Source organism: Aspergillus nomiae, assembly GCF_001204775.2.
Source record: "Aspergillus nomiae NRRL 13137 chromosome Unknown contig00036, whole genome shotgun sequence".
NCBI classification, from domain to species: domain Eukaryota; kingdom Fungi; phylum Ascomycota; class Eurotiomycetes; order Eurotiales; family Aspergillaceae; genus Aspergillus; species Aspergillus nomiae.
The window spans coordinates 64,202-81,881 of record NW_015378091.1 but is presented as its reverse complement, the minus strand read 5'-3'; the positions used below and the strand labels follow the sequence as shown (position 1 = coordinate 81,881).

The 17,680-nt window shown below is 46.5% G+C and overlaps 8 protein-coding genes across 8 annotated transcripts; 2 read left to right on the top strand and 6 right to left on the bottom strand.

Annotated features, from left to right (window-relative positions):
• Nucleotides 1-324: 324 nt before the first annotated feature.
• ANOM_002559 (Zn(II)2Cys6 transcription factor domain-containing protein) lies at nt 325-2,087 on the bottom strand (the record flags this gene model as incomplete). Its single annotated transcript, XM_015547816.1, has 5 exons — nt 325-1,140; nt 1,188-1,331; nt 1,421-1,633; nt 1,696-1,971; nt 2,028-2,087. 5 exons carry the CDS (start codon nt 2,085-2,087, stop codon nt 325-327), a joined length of 1,509 nt encoding a protein of 502 aa, XP_015410084.1.
• Nucleotides 2,088-4,143: 2,056 nt separating this feature from the next.
• ANOM_002558 (uncharacterized protein) lies at nt 4,144-5,853 on the top strand (the record flags this gene model as incomplete). Its single annotated transcript, XM_015547815.1, has 5 exons — nt 4,144-4,254; nt 4,315-4,550; nt 4,609-5,583; nt 5,644-5,687; nt 5,744-5,853. The coding sequence occupies 5 exons, from the start codon at nt 4,144-4,146 to the stop codon at nt 5,851-5,853; spliced, it is 1,476 nt and encodes a 491-aa protein (XP_015410085.1).
• Nucleotides 5,854-6,186: 333 nt separating this feature from the next.
• ANOM_002557 (putative short chain dehydrogenase/reductase) lies at nt 6,187-7,212 on the bottom strand (the record flags this gene model as incomplete). Its single annotated transcript, XM_015547814.1, has 3 exons — nt 6,187-6,407; nt 6,485-6,712; nt 6,798-7,212. Coding segments are annotated over 3 exons (828 nt in total), but the record flags the coding sequence as incomplete, so codon positions are not given.
• Nucleotides 7,213-8,476: 1,264 nt separating this feature from the next.
• On the top strand, nt 8,477-10,432 carry ANOM_002556 (cycloheximide resistance protein; the record flags this gene model as incomplete). The annotated part of the gene is made up of 7 exons (XM_015547813.1): nt 8,477-8,720; nt 8,878-9,103; nt 9,157-9,236; nt 9,291-9,439; nt 9,491-9,896; nt 9,953-10,307; nt 10,369-10,432. The coding sequence occupies 7 exons, from the start codon at nt 8,477-8,479 to the stop codon at nt 10,430-10,432; spliced, it is 1,524 nt and encodes a 507-aa protein (XP_015410087.1).
• A 967-nt stretch (nt 10,433-11,399) lies between these two features.
• On the bottom strand, nt 11,400-11,807 carry ANOM_002555 (nuclear transport factor 2 family protein; the record flags this gene model as incomplete). Its single annotated transcript, XM_015547812.1, has 1 exon — nt 11,400-11,807. One exon carries the CDS (start codon nt 11,805-11,807, stop codon nt 11,400-11,402), a length of 408 nt encoding a protein of 135 aa, XP_015410088.1.
• A 410-nt stretch (nt 11,808-12,217) lies between these two features.
• Nucleotides 12,218-13,085, bottom strand: ANOM_002554 (GNAT family N-acetyltransferase; the record flags this gene model as incomplete). Its single annotated transcript, XM_015547811.1, has 2 exons — nt 12,218-12,474; nt 12,569-13,085. Coding segments are annotated over 2 exons (774 nt in total), but the record flags the coding sequence as incomplete, so codon positions are not given.
• Nucleotides 13,086-13,699: 614 nt separating this feature from the next.
• ANOM_002553 (uncharacterized protein) lies at nt 13,700-14,325 on the bottom strand (the record flags this gene model as incomplete). Its single annotated transcript, XM_015547810.1, has 3 exons — nt 13,700-13,802; nt 13,851-14,113; nt 14,167-14,325. The coding sequence occupies 3 exons, from the start codon at nt 14,323-14,325 to the stop codon at nt 13,700-13,702; spliced, it is 525 nt and encodes a 174-aa protein (XP_015410090.1).
• A 1,391-nt stretch (nt 14,326-15,716) lies between these two features.
• ANOM_002552 (uncharacterized protein) lies at nt 15,717-16,533 on the bottom strand (the record flags this gene model as incomplete). Its single annotated transcript, XM_015547809.1, has 3 exons — nt 15,717-15,796; nt 15,850-16,046; nt 16,112-16,533. 3 exons carry the CDS (start codon nt 16,531-16,533, stop codon nt 15,717-15,719), a joined length of 699 nt encoding a protein of 232 aa, XP_015410091.1.
• Nucleotides 16,534-17,680: the final 1,147 nt, after the last annotated feature.

The window sequence follows — 17,680 nt, the reverse complement described above, 5'->3', positions numbered from 1 at the left end:
AATTAGGGCCAGACTCGAAGAAATCCGAAATATGTGATACATTCCGTGCGAGTAGTTGATGAGGAGGTGCCGAGCCGCTAGCATGCATACTATATGACAGCCAGTCATGTTAAAGGCGCCGCCCATGCCAAGGAACGCCGGACGGCTGCCCGGGATGTGCTGCTCCGAGGGGTTCGTCCCCCCAGCTTACAATGAGTTCTTGGTGAAGCCTTTAGGTTATGAATACAACAATCCCCCCTACCTGGGCCTATCAAAATTTTGGGACCCCACTTTTAACAAGCGATCGCCATGTGTACTTACTTGTTCCGTTTCTCCAGCGTAGTCTCACTCTCTGAGCGCAAGCTCTCTGACCACCTCCGCCATTGTACTCGCGTGTTTAACCCCAAGATCATCGCCTATGACATCCAGCTGGCCTGCAATCCACATTCGCTGAGCGGCATCTACCCCCTCCACAATGCCTGCTACGTATAATGGCCATGCGACTTGAGATGCCGACACTAACCTTGCGTACTTTCCCTGAGGATACGCCTCGATCGGGTACTGTCGTGCAGCAGACCCCATGCATCTATAACCCAAATGGTACAGCATGGACGCGCATATATCATTGGCAAGGTTGCGGATCTTCACACGTGCCGTAGACACATCGCTATAGAGACTGCTCCGAGGAATTGATGCCGTATTGGTGGCGGCGAGGAGATGATAGAAGCGGAGACATAGGTGACATGCACATATTTGCAATGTGCGATAGCGCGCCCAGTCATTCGCGACCCAGAACGATGAGTAGATGTGTGCTACTGGTGTCCATAGATTCCAATCCTCGGAAGGGACTATCATGGTTGTATATATCCAATCTTTGGGGACGGAGCTCAGCCATTGTGAAAGTTGGTGGGTGATGGTGTTCATCGAATCGAGTATACCAGTGATAGTAGTTGAGGAGATACGTCCTGAGCTCAGGGTGCTAGCAGCCTCCGAGATTTGTAAGTGGAGAATTGCTAGCTTGCAAAGGTGAAGCTGTAGCTGGGACCTCGGAGAGACGAAAGGGGTCCGAAGCAGTGCATCATGCAGGGTGAGAAGCTCTGGGATCGTGAAGGGGAATCCCTCAATACTGTGGGTTATGTCGGTGATGAGGCAGGCGGGCATCTTTGAATGTATTAGATCTGGCGGGTTACACGGCAGGTGGGCCTTACGAATCGGGTGAGGAGTGCTATATATAAGCCTTTGCTCGTCTCGTCCTGGAACGAGACTATATCTTGCGTGGACTTCACAAAGGCGATAGCGCCTCCGAGATGTGGATTGAATATGGATTGGTTGGAGCAGGGGTTAGTCAAATCCTTGACATGGTTAGCGACTGTTGTATCAGAGAAAGGTGTGCTTCTTCAACAGTTGAGGAAAAAAGCATCTAATGCAATAGGCACTATACCTCGTACATACTAAGCACCAGCATAGTGAGAATGACTTCATTTCGCCTACTTGTAGTGTTACTACCAATTATCTGGCGGGTAAGCTGGAGAGCCCTGTGGTAACTGTCTATGGCTTGCTCTTGTGCATGTCGGCCGTTATCCTTTCGCACGATGAAGGTAAGGATGAGGCTGATAGAGCCGGTAGAAGTGGCGAGGAAGGCATTGGTGACGGACTGAGTTGGGGTATATAAGTTAAGCAACCACCGTAGACGCTGGCGGCCTGTGGGAGACGGACAATGTCTACATAAAGACGATGTAAATTGGTTTGATCAAGTGCCGCAATAGGAGAGCGTAACAGAGCAGTAAATTGTGCCCTCATCCAAACGCTCCCCCAGAACTCACTACTTTGAGCAGTAGTCTGGCTATTCCATTTAGCCACGAGCATGTCTACATTTGATCCTGGCGCTGTGCTCTGTTTCTCAGGCGTATGGTTGGCGTCTGAGTCACAATAACCCTCACAATGACGTTTGGCTTTCGTGCATCGCAGACATATTGGCTTTCTCTCATCGCACTGGACTGTGTGATTAGCTAGGTTGAAGGTGATATCAAGATAAATCAACTCCATACTTTGACTTTGCGAAAGCGACAGGTATAACATCCACGACTCGGGTGTCCCGGGTAGACCATAGTGCTCCTCTCCCAGAAGCGCTCACTTCTGTAAGTACCTACGCAGTGGAACCTTTCTTCCTGGAGCAGTAAAACAGTAAAACAGCTCTCTGAAGTAAGGATATCTCCCTGATGTTTAACCCCTCATTTTTCAACATTCAACATTTGGCTAAGACCTTTAATGGAGTTCAAAGGTCGCCAATTTGTCATTTTCATCCTGTCAGTATAGGGCATCGGCACGCACTGCCCCGCTTGGCGGCTGATCCCCGCCTTGAATCAGATGTCGCCCAGCGCTATTGGGAGTTTTTGATTCGATAACTACTTAGAGCCGGGAATCCAGGCTACAATCGAAGAACATCAATGGTTTAGAAAAGCATGTCATGTCGCCGCTGGCTGGCCAAGGAGAGGTGAACTCGGTAGCCACACATCTTTCGAAGACCATTTATAATGGATCGAGCGGGGTTACAGATTTCTCAATTGCCCCGGCAGAAGTTGCATTGGTATTCGGTGGGAGGTTATTCATTTGATATGGATCGGCTTGTGTATGATTAACACCAGTGGTTGCCAACAGAGAGGATGGAACTCATCGTCAGGGTATACATTCCATACTCGTTATTGCAGTGGACAGAAGCTTGTTCTCTTGGCTAATCAAACAAAGTATCTTATATGTTCTCCGCCTGTCCATTGCCTGTGACGCTGCTTAGTTTCCAACTACCATGACTGAAATGGAGAGAAGCCATACCTTCGCCTTGATTATCAGTGCCTCATATGCCTATAACATCAGCCTTACCCTAGTATTTCACGTTGGCATGCCCATGGCGCGCTGACTTTAGGCTCTGGAACATGGACTTGGGACAGCCTCTTGCCAAAAGTCAGTAAAGCGAGTGTTTAGTTATGGTTCCAAGCGTACCATAGGGAGGTCAAATGTCAGTGAAAATCATATTAACGAGCTGCCTTGCTTGTGACCAGGCTTAGTTTGGACCGGAAACAGAGGGCGCTGATAGACGTTCGCCTATTTATTGCCTCACAGAGAATCCTTGTGCCATAAAGGAACTTAATGCTCCTCTGTTGCAAGAGGTGTTTCTGGACATAGGGCATATAGTTAAGAGAGGCCATATATGATCTTGATCATCAGTATGAAAACATGTTCGGTCTCTTCGAAAACACAGTGGTTGTCAATAAAATGAATGACAAGGTTTGTAGCAACTTCCTTGCCCTCCGCCATGCTCTATTGCTATGGTATTGATATGGACACTTGAGGGCTTTCGCGTTATACACAAAGTTGTCAATTGGGAAGGTTCAGTATTAAATAAATAGTAGAATTGTTTTATATGAATCAGACCTAGTCATTAATCAACCAATTAGTTCCCACGATAGGTACCTATTTCGCCCCCAGAGTGACAAAGACGATGGAGCATATATTGGCTTGGCCGGACTACTGACACTCGCAAGGCTCGTAATTCTTAGGGCCTGGCCGTGCTAAATTGCAAGCAAACACAAGTAGTGTCGACATCAATCTTCATTGAAAACGATGATAGGCCACCACTATGTACCAGGCTTGGGCCTGATGCTGACATGAGCGACACAATTGGAAGTCTCCTGATAAAGACATTGGCAAAAGTGATTTGAGAGTAAACACTCGCAAGCAAACTTCCGACACATGCAAGAGTGTCTGAACAAAGCTCACTGATGTTAGGGCCGGCCCCTCGCAAGCTTCGTTTATACAAACACCAAACTAAGAACAGCCTAGCCCAGTATTCAGCAACAATGATGGCCATAAACTTTGATACCCCGGATTATCGAATGTCTCCTAATACGAAACGCTCGCAAGATCCCTGTCACCTTTTAAGGGAATGATTGGAGGAAATGAAACTCACTGTGGGTCTTGAGATGAGGAGTTGAAGCCAAGCTGCAGATCCGCGCTGTGAACACCAGCTATTGGCCAGTGTAAGTCTGATAGATTGATCTTTGAATATCTGAGGTAAAGTAGAATAATGTGTACCCTATGATATATATAGCGCATGGCGGCCGTCGAAGTCCATGGTATCAGAAACACCAGTGAACAAAACTGGACACAATGCTCGGAAGGCCTTTATCAATTCATTTACTCCTGGTGTCCATCTCTATGGTGGCATGCCTTGAGCATATCAATCCGAGTCCGGACGAGGCAACTGTATTCTCCTTGGTTGTATGTTTTACTGTAGCATTTGAAGTATGGATTGAAGGCGACGACTGACATACTATCTAGTATGGCTATCCACTGGTTTCATATGCCACATTTGCCCTCCGAACGTTGGCCAGGCTGAATTCAACCAATAGCTTCTATCATTTGCGAGAGCTGACAACGCCTGAAACTACAGCTGTGGTGCGACCCAATGTTGACACCCTGTATTCGGCGGCTATCCTTGATCTATCACATCAGGATCTCATTCTGGATGTTCCTGTTGTTGATGAGCGGTTCTGGGTATTCCCTTTCTATGACGTGTGAGCTGGAGCCTTCTAATCCCGCAACAATATATCTCTGTAGCTGACTTCCCACGAGGTACGGCAACAACTATGCAAACCTCGGTACTGTCTCTAATAGCTCTGCCGGCAAGTATCTATTGCGTTATTCGCCGAGCAGGAACGAGACAGCCGGAGTACAGCTTTGCGATGAGACGCAATCTGAGGCGTATGGGGACTGTAGAGGTCTTAGAGGATGGATTAATGCGCCTACTCCTTATGGTGCTATCCTTGCACGACTTGTCCTTAAGAATAACGGAACAGACGTCGAAAAAATACATACTATTCAAGACCAGATCCAGATAGCTACGATACCGAGGGAGTGTGCTCAGAATATCCCGCCGCTAACGGTCCCTATGCTGAACTCATCTCTTTCTTCGGACCTGGCTACCAGAGTCATGCAGATGACAGCACGCTTTGCACCACACAACCCGCCGCGCAACCTTTCCGACCTTGCTAGAGTGAACCGCAACCTCAACGCGGCCGGTATCCGGGACGGCATTTACAGATCCCAAGTTCGAAACCTCACAGAAGCCGCTGCCACTGCAGCCGCTACTATTTCGAAAGCTTTTACTCTTCCTGCCAATCATATTGACTTGAAAAACAAATGGCAATCCGTCTCTGATACCGCACAGGGCGACTATAACACGAACTATGAGATGCGAGCGTTTGTAACTGGTTGGGCATACCTTATCGTGGATGCAACCGTGGCTTTGTATCCAATGTATGACCCGACGGCGAGTAGTTCGGTTCACGAATTGGGTGCCAACGAGGCATACGTCTTCACCTTCAACAGGAAACCTCCACTCGATAAAAATGGCTTCTGGAGCCTGACATTATACAACGCGGATACGTTTCTCATTGAAAACCCACTGGATCGGTATTCCCTTGGTGATAGATCGAACCTTACTTACTCCGATGGCATACCTGTGTATGGGGAGGATGACCGGGATGAGCCTTTCCAGATTCTCATCCAGCCAGCCGATGTCGAGCCCCTTTCCAATTGGACGTCTAAGTGAGTTAGCTGATATGTCTATTTCACCAATTGCCTGCAACGGCGACTAATAATTTGCAGCTGGTTACCGGGACCACCTGGTGGGGGGCAGATTGACATAAATCGTAAGCGTGCCGCATTCTTTTCAGCTTTGCAATCTTGATATTAATGCAGCCGATAGTTCGCTTCTATGGCCCGGCCGATGAACTGCAGGACGGGTCTTGGGAATACCCAGTAGTGAAGAAGCAGCAAGTGGTGGTCTCCAGTACCGATGCTCGGAAACAGCACTAGCTATATAGGATTTCATTTGGAGCCTCTTTTCTTTATATGGTTGTTGACACGAGGATTAAAGTTTATGAGATATTGGAAAAGATTCAATATATACCTCGGGGAATGAAGTACATCATATAAATTGCTGGTACAGCTAGCTATAACATTGAACCACTATTTGCCTTGTATAAACGCAAAAGTACTGGGCTCGTCTCAGACTCATATAACCAAAGTTGTGTGGGTATGTATGACTGTGTATCCTATCGGAGATATTCTGGACGCCATTTTTATCATTTATTATGAAAATTTATTGATATTGAGGTGACGAATGGTCACCAGCCAACTTCGCCTTCTCTATGCATAGCCTAGATTCCAAAAGTTCTCAATATTTTTCCTAGTGTCCTCATCCACATAGGCTGGAGGCTCTGCGAAGGTGACATGCTCGCCGTGTAATTCCGCAATCTTGCCCGTTAACGACTCATCAGCTGTGAATTGCGCCACTGCATTTGTTGCAGTAGACATCGGCGTTAAAATCATTGATTTAAATAAATCATTACTTGGCGCAATATTCGTTTCTATCATGCATTAGCCAGTCCAATGTCCTATTCCGCTGGCGTGTAGAGGACGGGCGAAGTGTTCTATGTCAACTCACCGATCACAGCAGGAGCCAATGCATTGATCCGGATCCTTTCTGCTGCCAGTGGGCGAGCCAGAGATCGTACGAGCCCGACCACTCCAGATTTCGTGGTTGCATACATAGGCGCCATAGGGAATGGGTATAGGCCTGCATTGGAGGCGGTGCAGACGATCAGTCCATTTGAAGAAGCGGACGGATCACTTGTGGCATTTTTGTACATGTAGTGAATGGCAAGATGGACAGCTGTTGAGATGGAAGAAATTAGAATCAACAGTACTACTTTGCCCACATGTAGCTGTACAGTTATCGACTAGGATATAAAACTTACTGTATATGACTCCCACTAGATTTATATTCAAGGTAGCGAGGTTTGGCTTGGGCGGTGCCTCGTTGCCATCTTGTTTTGCGGGCAACAAGCTTCCCTTCTCGGTAATGCCCGCATTGGCGAAGACAATATCGATTCTGCCTTGCTCGGCATATATCTTCTCAAATACGGCAGCTTGGCTTTCCCAAGAAGACACATCGCATTCTTCGAATGAGATGCTAGCCGATGGATGCTCGGCTTGGAGCTCCTGGAGAGTCTGAGTACCGGTCTTTGGGTTGATATCGAGGATGGTGATGTGAGTCTCAGGCTGGGAGATAAAGTGCCGGGTAATGCCCAAACCAATGCCAGAGGCCCCTCCTGATCGAGAAATTGATGATGTCAGTTCATTGATCGTTTCCTGGGAGGGGTTCTCTGATGTCCTTACCGGTGACGATGATGCTTCTCTTCGGTGACATATTGCGATGCGTAGAGTTCAATAAAGAAGGCTGGGATTGGATATTTCTATGGCATCTTTACATTCCACACCGGTGACAAGCTCTGTCACTGATTCAAAAGCCCCTCCTCGACAGTTCCCCACATCGCTGACGGGGTATTCCCGGGGTCGGCGGGTCTCGATGCATTTTGACAACACGGGGATGAGTGTCCCCCGGATCCTGTAAGCAGTTCTAGCCGATGACGCGACATTAATACCCTCACAAAGTGTGGAATGCGTAATATAATACAAATGGTGGTATAATCTCCGCAAAGTCACCGTCCTTGTGTTGAAGATATCCCAATTGGTAAGGCAAACAACTGTGTACCACCCTGGGAATAATCTCACACTGTCCTGCCTGAGACAGAAGGAGTTGCAAGCAGAAAAATGCTATTCTTCGAAACTTCTACTTGGGTCAAAGACGGTGAATGGTTGAAGGCTTACCGGGAAACTTTGTCCTCTTTGGACCCATGGTGGCTCCTCGGTAGTTGGAATCTGAAGGTCAATTGCCGGGCGTAACTATGGCAGACGATCTTTGCTCCACAGTTCCTCGCCACATTACGGCTTTCTCTCCAGGGTTGACTCCGCGCGTTCTTTGAATCGCGGAGTATTCAAGACTACCTCGCAATATGTGGAGGACATGTAACATGCTCTCAGGGTAGTCACCGTTGAGTTGATAGTTCATTGAATGTAGTTTTGGCCTGTTCCATATTATGAGTTAACCCTGTACGCAATAGACTTAGCTAGTATATTGAGTATGCAGACACGATACACGCTTTCTCAAGTCGGCAAACCCCCGTGGGGAACCCCAGATTCATCGGAAATTCCCCATGACGGGGCTGCCAGGCCCCATATCACCGACAAGCAACATTCACTCTGGCTTCTCAGAGCTGTTCAATTGTAATTCTAAACGAGACGGACAGAGAACTATATGGAGGCGTCGCATTCGTGTTAGTGAGGGGGGTGTAGAGGTTATAAACAGGGGGTTGACCTCCTAGCAAGGATCATCCACACTGTGCCCCATCTACGGAGCAATCAATAATTCATTCGAGTTACTTACCAGGCTTAGTATCTCTACTAGTACTAGTTCGTCCTCTTGCATGGGCCCCATCTGTTGCCATTGATTTTTTTCAACCTCTTTGTATCCAGTGAGAGGTGTTCAATCCCTAACGAACAGTGCAATTATTTAAAGCTGTCCGAAACTCTCAAGATGCCGCTTGGTATTCTAGATGATAGTAAACTGGAACATGTTCCAGGAACAGCACCGTTACATGGCCTTCATGAGACCAACACCTACTCCGGCATAAACCCCAGTCTTCTGAAACACGATTCCACCGGGCAAATCGTGCTTGTTCCTCAACCGTCCGACTCGCCGAATGACCCTTATAATTGGCCCCGGGTCAAGAAAGAGCTTTTCACAATTGCCTATGGATGGGGTTGTGGCTGCGTTGGGGGTAAGATGCGGCGAGATGCGGTCCTCGTCCTGATCATGGACAAAGCTAACGCTTCATCTTCTACAAAATAGCGGTCGGTCCACTCCTTGGTGGCGCATTTGTCCCACTCGCTGCAGACTTTGGGGTCTCTTTATCGACATTTGTTTCCGCCGTCCAGGGCGGCCTGATCTCGCTATTGCCGTTGGAAGCTTAATATTCAATTCCTTGGCTGTGAAATATGGGAAACGTCCGATTTATCTTGGAACAACTGTTGGGCTGATGGTGTCATGTTTTTGGGCGGCTGAAGCCAAAAGCTTTCGCTCATTTGTCGCTTCAAGAGTCCTTTGTGGGCTTTGCATGGCACCTATGGAGGCTTTGGTTCCGGCCTCCATTGCGGATATCTGGTATTCCTAGCTCTTGCAGTTGTCTGTCTTATATGTATTAACTAGCCGATTAGGTTCGTTCATGAGCGCGGGTTCCGTACAGCTATCTTCAACCTCGGCGTACTCGGTGGAATCAACTTGGCGGTCCCGATAGGTAAGGTTGTTTGGAGCAATCTTGGTCAATACATTTTCTAATATCCCACAATAGCGGCTGCAATCATTGAGTACGGATCGCATCGAATTGCATTACATGCGATGGGTGGTGCCTTTGCTCTGGCATTGATAATGGTCTTCTTCTGGATGCCGGAATCCGCATATGTGAGAGAAACGCTGAATATCGATACTGGAGAAACAAATGTGCGTGGTCCTCTCACGGCCTTTTTATATCCTCATGCTAAGTTTTGACAGGGTGCTGCCGAAGAAAAGCTAGACGTGGAGCAGCTCGAAAACGCTCCAAGCACTAGAGTCCAAGCAGCCGATGCACGCCACTCCTGGGCCAAAGAGCTACTACCGTACAACGGTTATGTCAACCATGTCTCGTTCTGGAATACTATCATCCGGCCATTCTATCTTTTGGCTTCGCCACCCGTTCTTTGGGCTGTGCTTCTTTTCACCAACTGTATAGCATGGCTCGTGGGAATTTCCCTCACCCTATCCCAGATTTTTTCCGCGCCACCCTACAACTTCTCCGTGATGGGCGTTGGAGCAACGAACCTGTCGTCCTTTGTCGCATCAGTCCTTGGTACCTTTAGTGCCGGACCCCTGATTGATGGCCTAGTTACCAAAATGTCCAAAATGAACGGCGGTATCTTCGGTATGATCTTTCTCTGCCGATCTCTTCATACTTACCACTTACCAATATCTATGCAGAACCCGAGTTCCGCCTACCGATTATGGTTACGTACCTTTTGTTTACCTCAACGGGTTTCTTTGCCTGGGGCCAGTCTTCCTATGCACAAGACCCGTGGCCTGTACCGGTGGTTGTGTGCTTGGGCATGATTAATTTTGGTGTCCAGCTGGGCACCACTGGCGTCGTCACCTATATTGTGGACTGTCACCGCGAGAAGGCCGGTGAGGCCTTTGCGACAATGAACTTTTTCAAAAATCTCTTCGCATTTGGGCTGTCGTTCTACCTCAATGGGTGGATTGATAACCAGGGTGTCCGCAACTGCTTCTTCACTATTGGTGGAATCACAATGGCTGCTGCATTGTTCACTATCCCTATGTGAGTGCCGCCTTGCGTGAATAATTGGTTGATGACATATATTAACATGTATTTACGCTAGGTATATCTACGGGAAACGAGCCCGAAGCTGGGTACACCGACATGGAATTGCTGATCGACTGTAAAGCACTGGGCTGTCCATTGGTTATGAAAGTGTGTTAAAGTCACTATAGGCTTTGTATAGGAGTCACTCAGTGTCCCTCTATAGGGCCATATGATATTGGTATACATTACTCTCAAGTCTCATACTTTATTGTCCAATCCCTTTATATTCCAGTTCCTGCAGAAATACCATCGACCCAGCCACTCCCGTCACTGCCTCTCAAGGCAGGCAATAATATCTCCAGCAAGTACCGGATTCATTGTTCATTATTGAGACGTGCAGATACTGAGGGAAGTTCCAATGATGTCTGCCTTCACGCAACGCAGATAAGATGAGATAGTAATCATACTTGAGTCCTTATAATACCAAGCCAGGTATTATATCCAGCCCCTGGTTGTTTGTCGTAGCCGTAGAGTGAGTTTGTCAGCTTTATACATTTCAAGAGAACAAAATCCAGTAACGTAGGGATATAAGCGTCGCAAATATGTAGGACGCGGGCCTGTCATCCCCGATTCCCACCGTCGAATGGATGCCCAACAGCTGAATTACTGCCATCCATTGGGCGTTGTGATAGCTGTTCTTCATTCCTTGGTCGCTTTACAGCTATTTTTCTATTTGCCGCAGTAGACAGGCTAATTTATGTAGATATGACAAGGGCACTTTAACAGATATAACAACGAACGGTTCTCGATAATGGTTCTTATAGAAACTTCAGATGTTTTTTACGACAAATTCCTAAAAAGAGTGTTTTTTATGAAGTGCAAAGGAAAACTCTTCGCAGAGGTAGTCTGTACATTACTTCGTACCAAAGAACCTGTGATTGACTTATATAGACACATGGAAATTATCCTATGATGAAGCCGTAGATATCCAACACTCATCGAGTTCCTAATGCCCTGTTTGACCCTTCGTACTAAGGCAATTCATCCAGTCGACCACCGCGCTAGATATAGTTGATAAAAGAACAACACCGACATGCATAGAAGAACTTAACAAGGTGTCTGCTGATGGGATACCATTTTCCACGCCCCCTCTTCTGTTTTCCGCCAGGTACTGGAACACAGTGCGTTAAAAACAACAGTTTCTCTTGCTTCACTGCGTTCCTTCTGTTCAAGCTCCTTCTCTGCCGTGACCTTATAACAAATGACCCCACTGGCACCGTGGCAATCAAGAAGTCGAACGTGGCTATCTTCAATGATGTATTTCTTCCAGGGCGTAAACATCTCGCTAGCCAAAGTTGATTTCAGAGTCGGGTTCGATTCGTTTGTAAGCAGCATGCCTCCAGGGAAGAGCATTATAACATCATCGGCAAGCATGGGAAGGAGGGCGGGGCCCGAAGCACAGAGAGCCTTCCAGGCTTCTTGCTCACAGGCCAGAATTTCGGCAGCAGAATCCATGGTCTTCACAGGATACGTAGAAGTAAGCGTTGGCAGTAGTTGCTTTTTTTCAATCTTTATGGTCTTGAGACCCCGTGCTTGAACCAGAATCGAGTTCTAGAGGGAGCTGGTAGTGGGGTTGACCCCTCTGTTTGCCGAATACGAGGTTCATTCAGGTTGTTTCAGGGCGATCTTCAGCGTAGGGCTCGGAGGCTGTAGCCTCCGAACACCAAGGCCTTCCTACTCTGATGGAGATTATGATACTTCTACCAAAGCTGTATTCTCGTGAATGTTACTATATGATATCTTATAATACGCTCACGAGCGTCTAAATACGCCATCCAATATGATATTAGATCTCAAGTGGTGAGGCTAACTTATACTCCAAGCTATGTGATATACAAACCAAACAAGTAGAGGTCAAACCAGCATTACTTGATATCAACAGCATCCATCAGCATACAATACCCGTGCTTCTGCCCCGTCGCACCATACTTGGCCAAGTTAAGGTCTAGATTCTCGCCGACATCACGGAACCCACATCTCTTGTAGAGCGTATACCCAGCCTGCGAAGCCTCCAACCATGCGGGTAGCCGGAGCCGTTTCGCCTCTTCCACCCCAGTCATTAGTAACTTGGTTCCGATTCCGCGACCCTGATACTCCGGATGAACGACCAAGACCTGCAGGACTATGTTTATATCTGTCAGATGTATTCACTCACCTCCACAAGACAACAACTAAACCAAAGAAAGATGGAAAGAAGAAAGCAAGAAAATACTCACTAGCCACTGGTTTACCCCCAATCCACTTTTCCCTCTTCTGCACCACCATCTGACGATACTCCAAACATGCCTGCGGACAAATCGACCTCGGCGGTGGTGTGGCGCGCTTCTTCACTGCTTCCTGTTCTGCTTTTATATGGGCCTCTGCATCGCGGTAGATAACCCACCACGACCATCCCACAATCCGGCCCGACTCATCATCAACGGCCTTCAGAAATTGAGCGTAGGGGTTTTCGCGGATGGTTTTCTCCAAGTCCTGAGCCAAGCCTACGGCGTTTTCTTCGCGAGGGCCGTACATGACCTCAAGGAGAATGTCATTGGGGAAGGCTTTGCTGTGGATTTCGTCGAGGGTGGTGGCGTCGGTGGGGAGAGCGGGATGGAGCGATATGCTCTTGCTTTGGGACATGATGTTTATGGTTTTATCAGAAATGAGAGGTGATGTCTGGGTTATATTTTTGGGGAATGAGAAGGGGCTTATCTTGGGGGGATATACTTGAATCTCATTGAGATACTTGAATCTAACAAAATATTATGGGAGAAACAATCGATTAGGAACGAGATGGCGCTAGATCTTATTAGGCAGTGTTGATATCAATACTCTATTCATCGATTCAAGGGTTGCGGAAAGTTGATGCCTTCGACTAAGTTGCTAAATTGCGACGCCGATGAAGCTAGCGTTGGGTCGCGACGTTCATAGGTTCGGACTCTCCCGGGGTCAGAGAATGTTTAGCTAATATCTGCAGAGTAAGCACATACCTCCAGGTCCACTCGGTTGCACCATTAAAACGGGGCTGCCTGGTGCAGACGTCAGTAACAGACCCGAGAGCTTCTTGGATAGCTGGCTGGTCTGTACGTGTAGCAAGGGAGTCAGGGTGAATAGCTAAATTAGAGTTTCATAAAACCTTTAAAAGTGTAGTCCAAAGCTGAAGAAAACAATGCACAGGGTTTGATTACATATAATTAGCTATTAGACATTATAAAAAGGCCAACGTCGTATATAAATAGGAGAAATCATCACGACGTTGCAGCATTGGTTCAAGCATCTCGGCTCCTCGAAAGCGAGACCGAGCCATCAGTATCATACCAGACTCATACCGCCATAATCCAGTGAACGTGCCCATTCATATAACCTCATACAGTACGGCTGAGGTCAATATCCTGATCCTTCGAGTCGCTTTTCCGCATCTTATGAGTTGCACGACACGCCCACACGAAAAACCCAAAATGGATGACACTAACCATTAATTAGCGAGAGAAACTGGAGCAGGCAAAGTTAACCTACAGCGCAATAAAAGCCATGGCCGTGCCGAAATGCTCGACATTGGCCACAAGCTTTCCATCACAATCAGGTCCACCGTTGACACCACAGCTATATCCGCCTCCAGTAAAATATGGCTCCATGAACACCAGGTATATTATCAGAGTGCTAACCAGCGCGGCCCAAGCGAAAAGATCAAAAGTAAGATAGATGGCTGGGTGGATCGGGACGGGAAGAGATAATTCAATAGATGCTATTATCAGCGACCAAACGAAGGTGTACTCGGTCTGTAGTATAACATCAGCAACCTGTCTGCGTGAATGAGTCTTCAGATACTGACCGCTCCGGTGACTGGACTGACCAACGCATGGGTCAAGTCTGTCACGATCACCATATCGCCTTCAAACATTGATTGGGAATACCCGAAAGCTATCAACGCAGCGAGGGAGCTGATAGCCGCTGCGAATCGCAGGTAAATTGAAGTACGCGGTGTGTGCATCTTGTGTGTGGCAGAGAAAATTATGGTTACTATTCAACGGGTTAATTTTCTCAAGCAGGTAGGGTTACCATAAGCAATTTATTATTGCAAGGTATTTTTTAATGACCACCTACACCTCTTAAATAAGATCGATCTTTGGTTTGGTGAGCATCACACATTCGATCCTTTACAAATAGCATCAGCCAAGACTTAGATACGAGGCAGAGCCACTTGCCCCCAGTGCAGATCACTACACCTGTCGGGAAATACCAAGATATGCACAGCCGCCAACCTACCAGAGGTCTGTTCAGGCGAGCCAGTAGTATACCCAATGGGGTTAATGCTGGACTTTGATTTTTCTACTGCGCCTCCCTTAAATATCTCATGCGCGACTGATCAACGTGTATTGCGTACCTGAATTTTGAACACGCCTGCATAGCTTGGTACATAGATAAGCTAATATCAGTCTCAATAGAGCTCCACTCTGATCTTGATTGTACCAGGCTACTACTCAAGTTAGTTAGATGGTTGCAGATATCGCACTTATTACCTGCTGTGCTTATTTTAAATCTTCTGCTCTATTCAACACTATTACATCATTTATGTACATCATAGGGTTGGGAAGGTAGGCTTCCTACGTACTTAGTTATATTAAGCCATGTACTAGTTAGCGAATTTGTACTTGTTAATAGATCGCTACTATTATATGTCGATGCTCATCTATTCTTTCTTATAATTTATTAGGCTTAATCTCCTTTTTTTCATTTCTAACCTACTACCTTTTATTTTCTATTCTTCATAATTTAAGAGTCCGCTGGGATGGATTCCCCCTTTCTTGACTGAAACGTGGACATCTACACTTTGGATGGGGCGATGTAGCTCTAGGCTTGTAGCATCTATTTGTTTGTGTAAGAGTAATTGTTTCCATTGCTTACTATGAGTCAAGACAGCTAGTACCTGGCGTCCGGCTGTTCAAGCGCTACCATTCATTTCAAGAATTGCCTAACAAAGTTCTGCTGTACCATCATTGAATTTTGAGGACCTCTATCCCTGGTTCAGCGTTTTGTATATTATGCCATATGACCGTGACAAGGGTATAAGACAGTGCATTATGTTTACCTCAAGACCGTAAAACTCTAATGGAAAGAGAGGAGTACGAAGATGCCGTGCCTGACTATATTTGACGGCTACTGCACGTTATCAAATCAACACTTACATAGGGAAAGAAGTCCACGAGATTGAACGTACAGGTTAAGACAGTTGAAAAGCTTCAATATAAGCTTCGAACCTGTATGTTCCCTACACATGAAGCCAGAAACCGCATACAGAACGAGACAGAGATCCATCAACAGCATTCAAGACCAACGCCAATCAAACATACAAAGAAACATGCACGGGAAAATACCACAGGTTTAATCAATGTTGGGATGGAGGTTGTCCTTGTATCCATGACAACTGATCGCGCCATTGCTCGCGACTTTCACCTTTGGGACTATAGCCTTTCAGTTAGAAAGCAGTCTCAACCATGGTATGGAGAATACTCACCCAACTCGAATCTCACATCAGCTTTACCTCTCTCTCCTGCCTTCCTGTCACATTTACATGTGAGTGTGAATGACATCCCTCTTTCTGCTGTCTTCCCCTTGTCTGCCCTCTTCCCTTTCCCTGCCTCGCCTTCCGCTACAGATTGCACCCCTTCTACCTTGCATTCTGAGCAATGGCCTTTCTCAATACCATTCCCACTAGGTCCATTAGTTGTCCATCATAACACGAGAAATGACTAGATAGCATGACATCTTATACGTACTCAGCTGTCCAAGTAAATTGTCCATTTTGCTCATCCCAACCGAGGCATTTGTCCAGGGGAAGCCTTGAAACACCAATACCCGGGTTTTGATCGGCGTTACTAACACGTCGGGGTGGGTTCTCCTGAGGAGGTTGGCCGTCTTGCTGGGGTCTTGGTTTGGTGAGTTTGCCGACATCTCGGGGTGGACACTGCGCCACAAGGTGCCATCTACTGCGATCCCATTGCTTTAGAATAGTTGTCTCAACCTTGGAACACACGTAAAGCTCCCTTTTAGGGTGTTTAAGAGATCCCCCTATTTTGGAACCAACACGGTGTAGGCCACTTCTGAAGCCTCCCCCGCCTGGTGTGGAGCTCTCGCCTGTGGGCTGAGTTACAGCCAAAACGGAGAGGATTAAAGTGATGATAACCCAAGCGCGATACATTTTTGCTGGCAGATCTGATAGCACCGGTACGAAAACAGAATATATATATATATATATGGGATATATGGGGAAACGACAGAAAGCGGATAGAAAGGAAAATTCAGAGATAGTATGCTTTTGGAAAGACCTCTCCTGGGCTTCAGGTAGGGGTTTATATAAAATAAAGGATTTGTACGTACTTCGAGTCTCTGGTTGTGTTTGAGCAGCTTTTTGATAATTTAGCGAGCTATTTTTAGCCCTTTGAGCCATTCAGTATAAATTTTCAGCCGTAAGAGAGGTCCTTGCTTCCTTTGTTCAAACGGCCTGGGGCGCTGGGCGACTGTTTCGGGAGTAGTACACTACGCTTTTGTACATCGGTTGTAGGGTACTGTAGTTGTTCAGGGGGTAGTTTAAGAAACGTTTAAGAGCGCGAACCTCCTTGCAATCTCCATTACCTTACCTAGAGGAGGTATGTCTTGATAGTTGTACTACCTGAGGTCACACACATCCTTACCGATTGCCCGACGAACGGAAGCCCTTTGAACGCAATGTCGACCTCTGTAATATAACCAAATTAAATCAAAATTTAGAGTCGAAAGTTACTAACTATACCTTGAATTAGAAAAGAACCCTTTGCGATGTGTTAATGGGTCTCACATTATGATTTTACTATAGGGATTGCTTATAGAATTGTATCGCTGATCTTAAGAATTGTGAACTCCTGATTTGCATTCCTTGACAAGGGTTTTGCAAAGCTTATTTTTATTTTCAATTTCTTCACCCTTCACCATATATCTTGGACTTAAGCGCAATGGATTAAACAACAGGATATCGCCTATCTTGTTGGTATTAAGGGTCAGATTGCCCTAGAATCAACCACATTTCAACTCGGTTCAGGGGTACAACTTAAATATCGTAACGGGAATCGATTTATCGGCAATATTGGAGACTGAAACTTCTATCCACTCTGAGGTTGTAACGAGAAACCTGTTGCTACCTATCATAATGCATTGATATCAGTGAGAGTGATTGGTGTTTACCGCAAACCTCTTTTAGAAGGGGAAAGCAAAGAAAAAGAAAAGGCTAGATTCTACTCCTTCCCCAACAGCTGTGGATCATTCAAAAATTTCAATATAGTTCTAAACCGAAGAAGTCGCTTTGTGGGTTT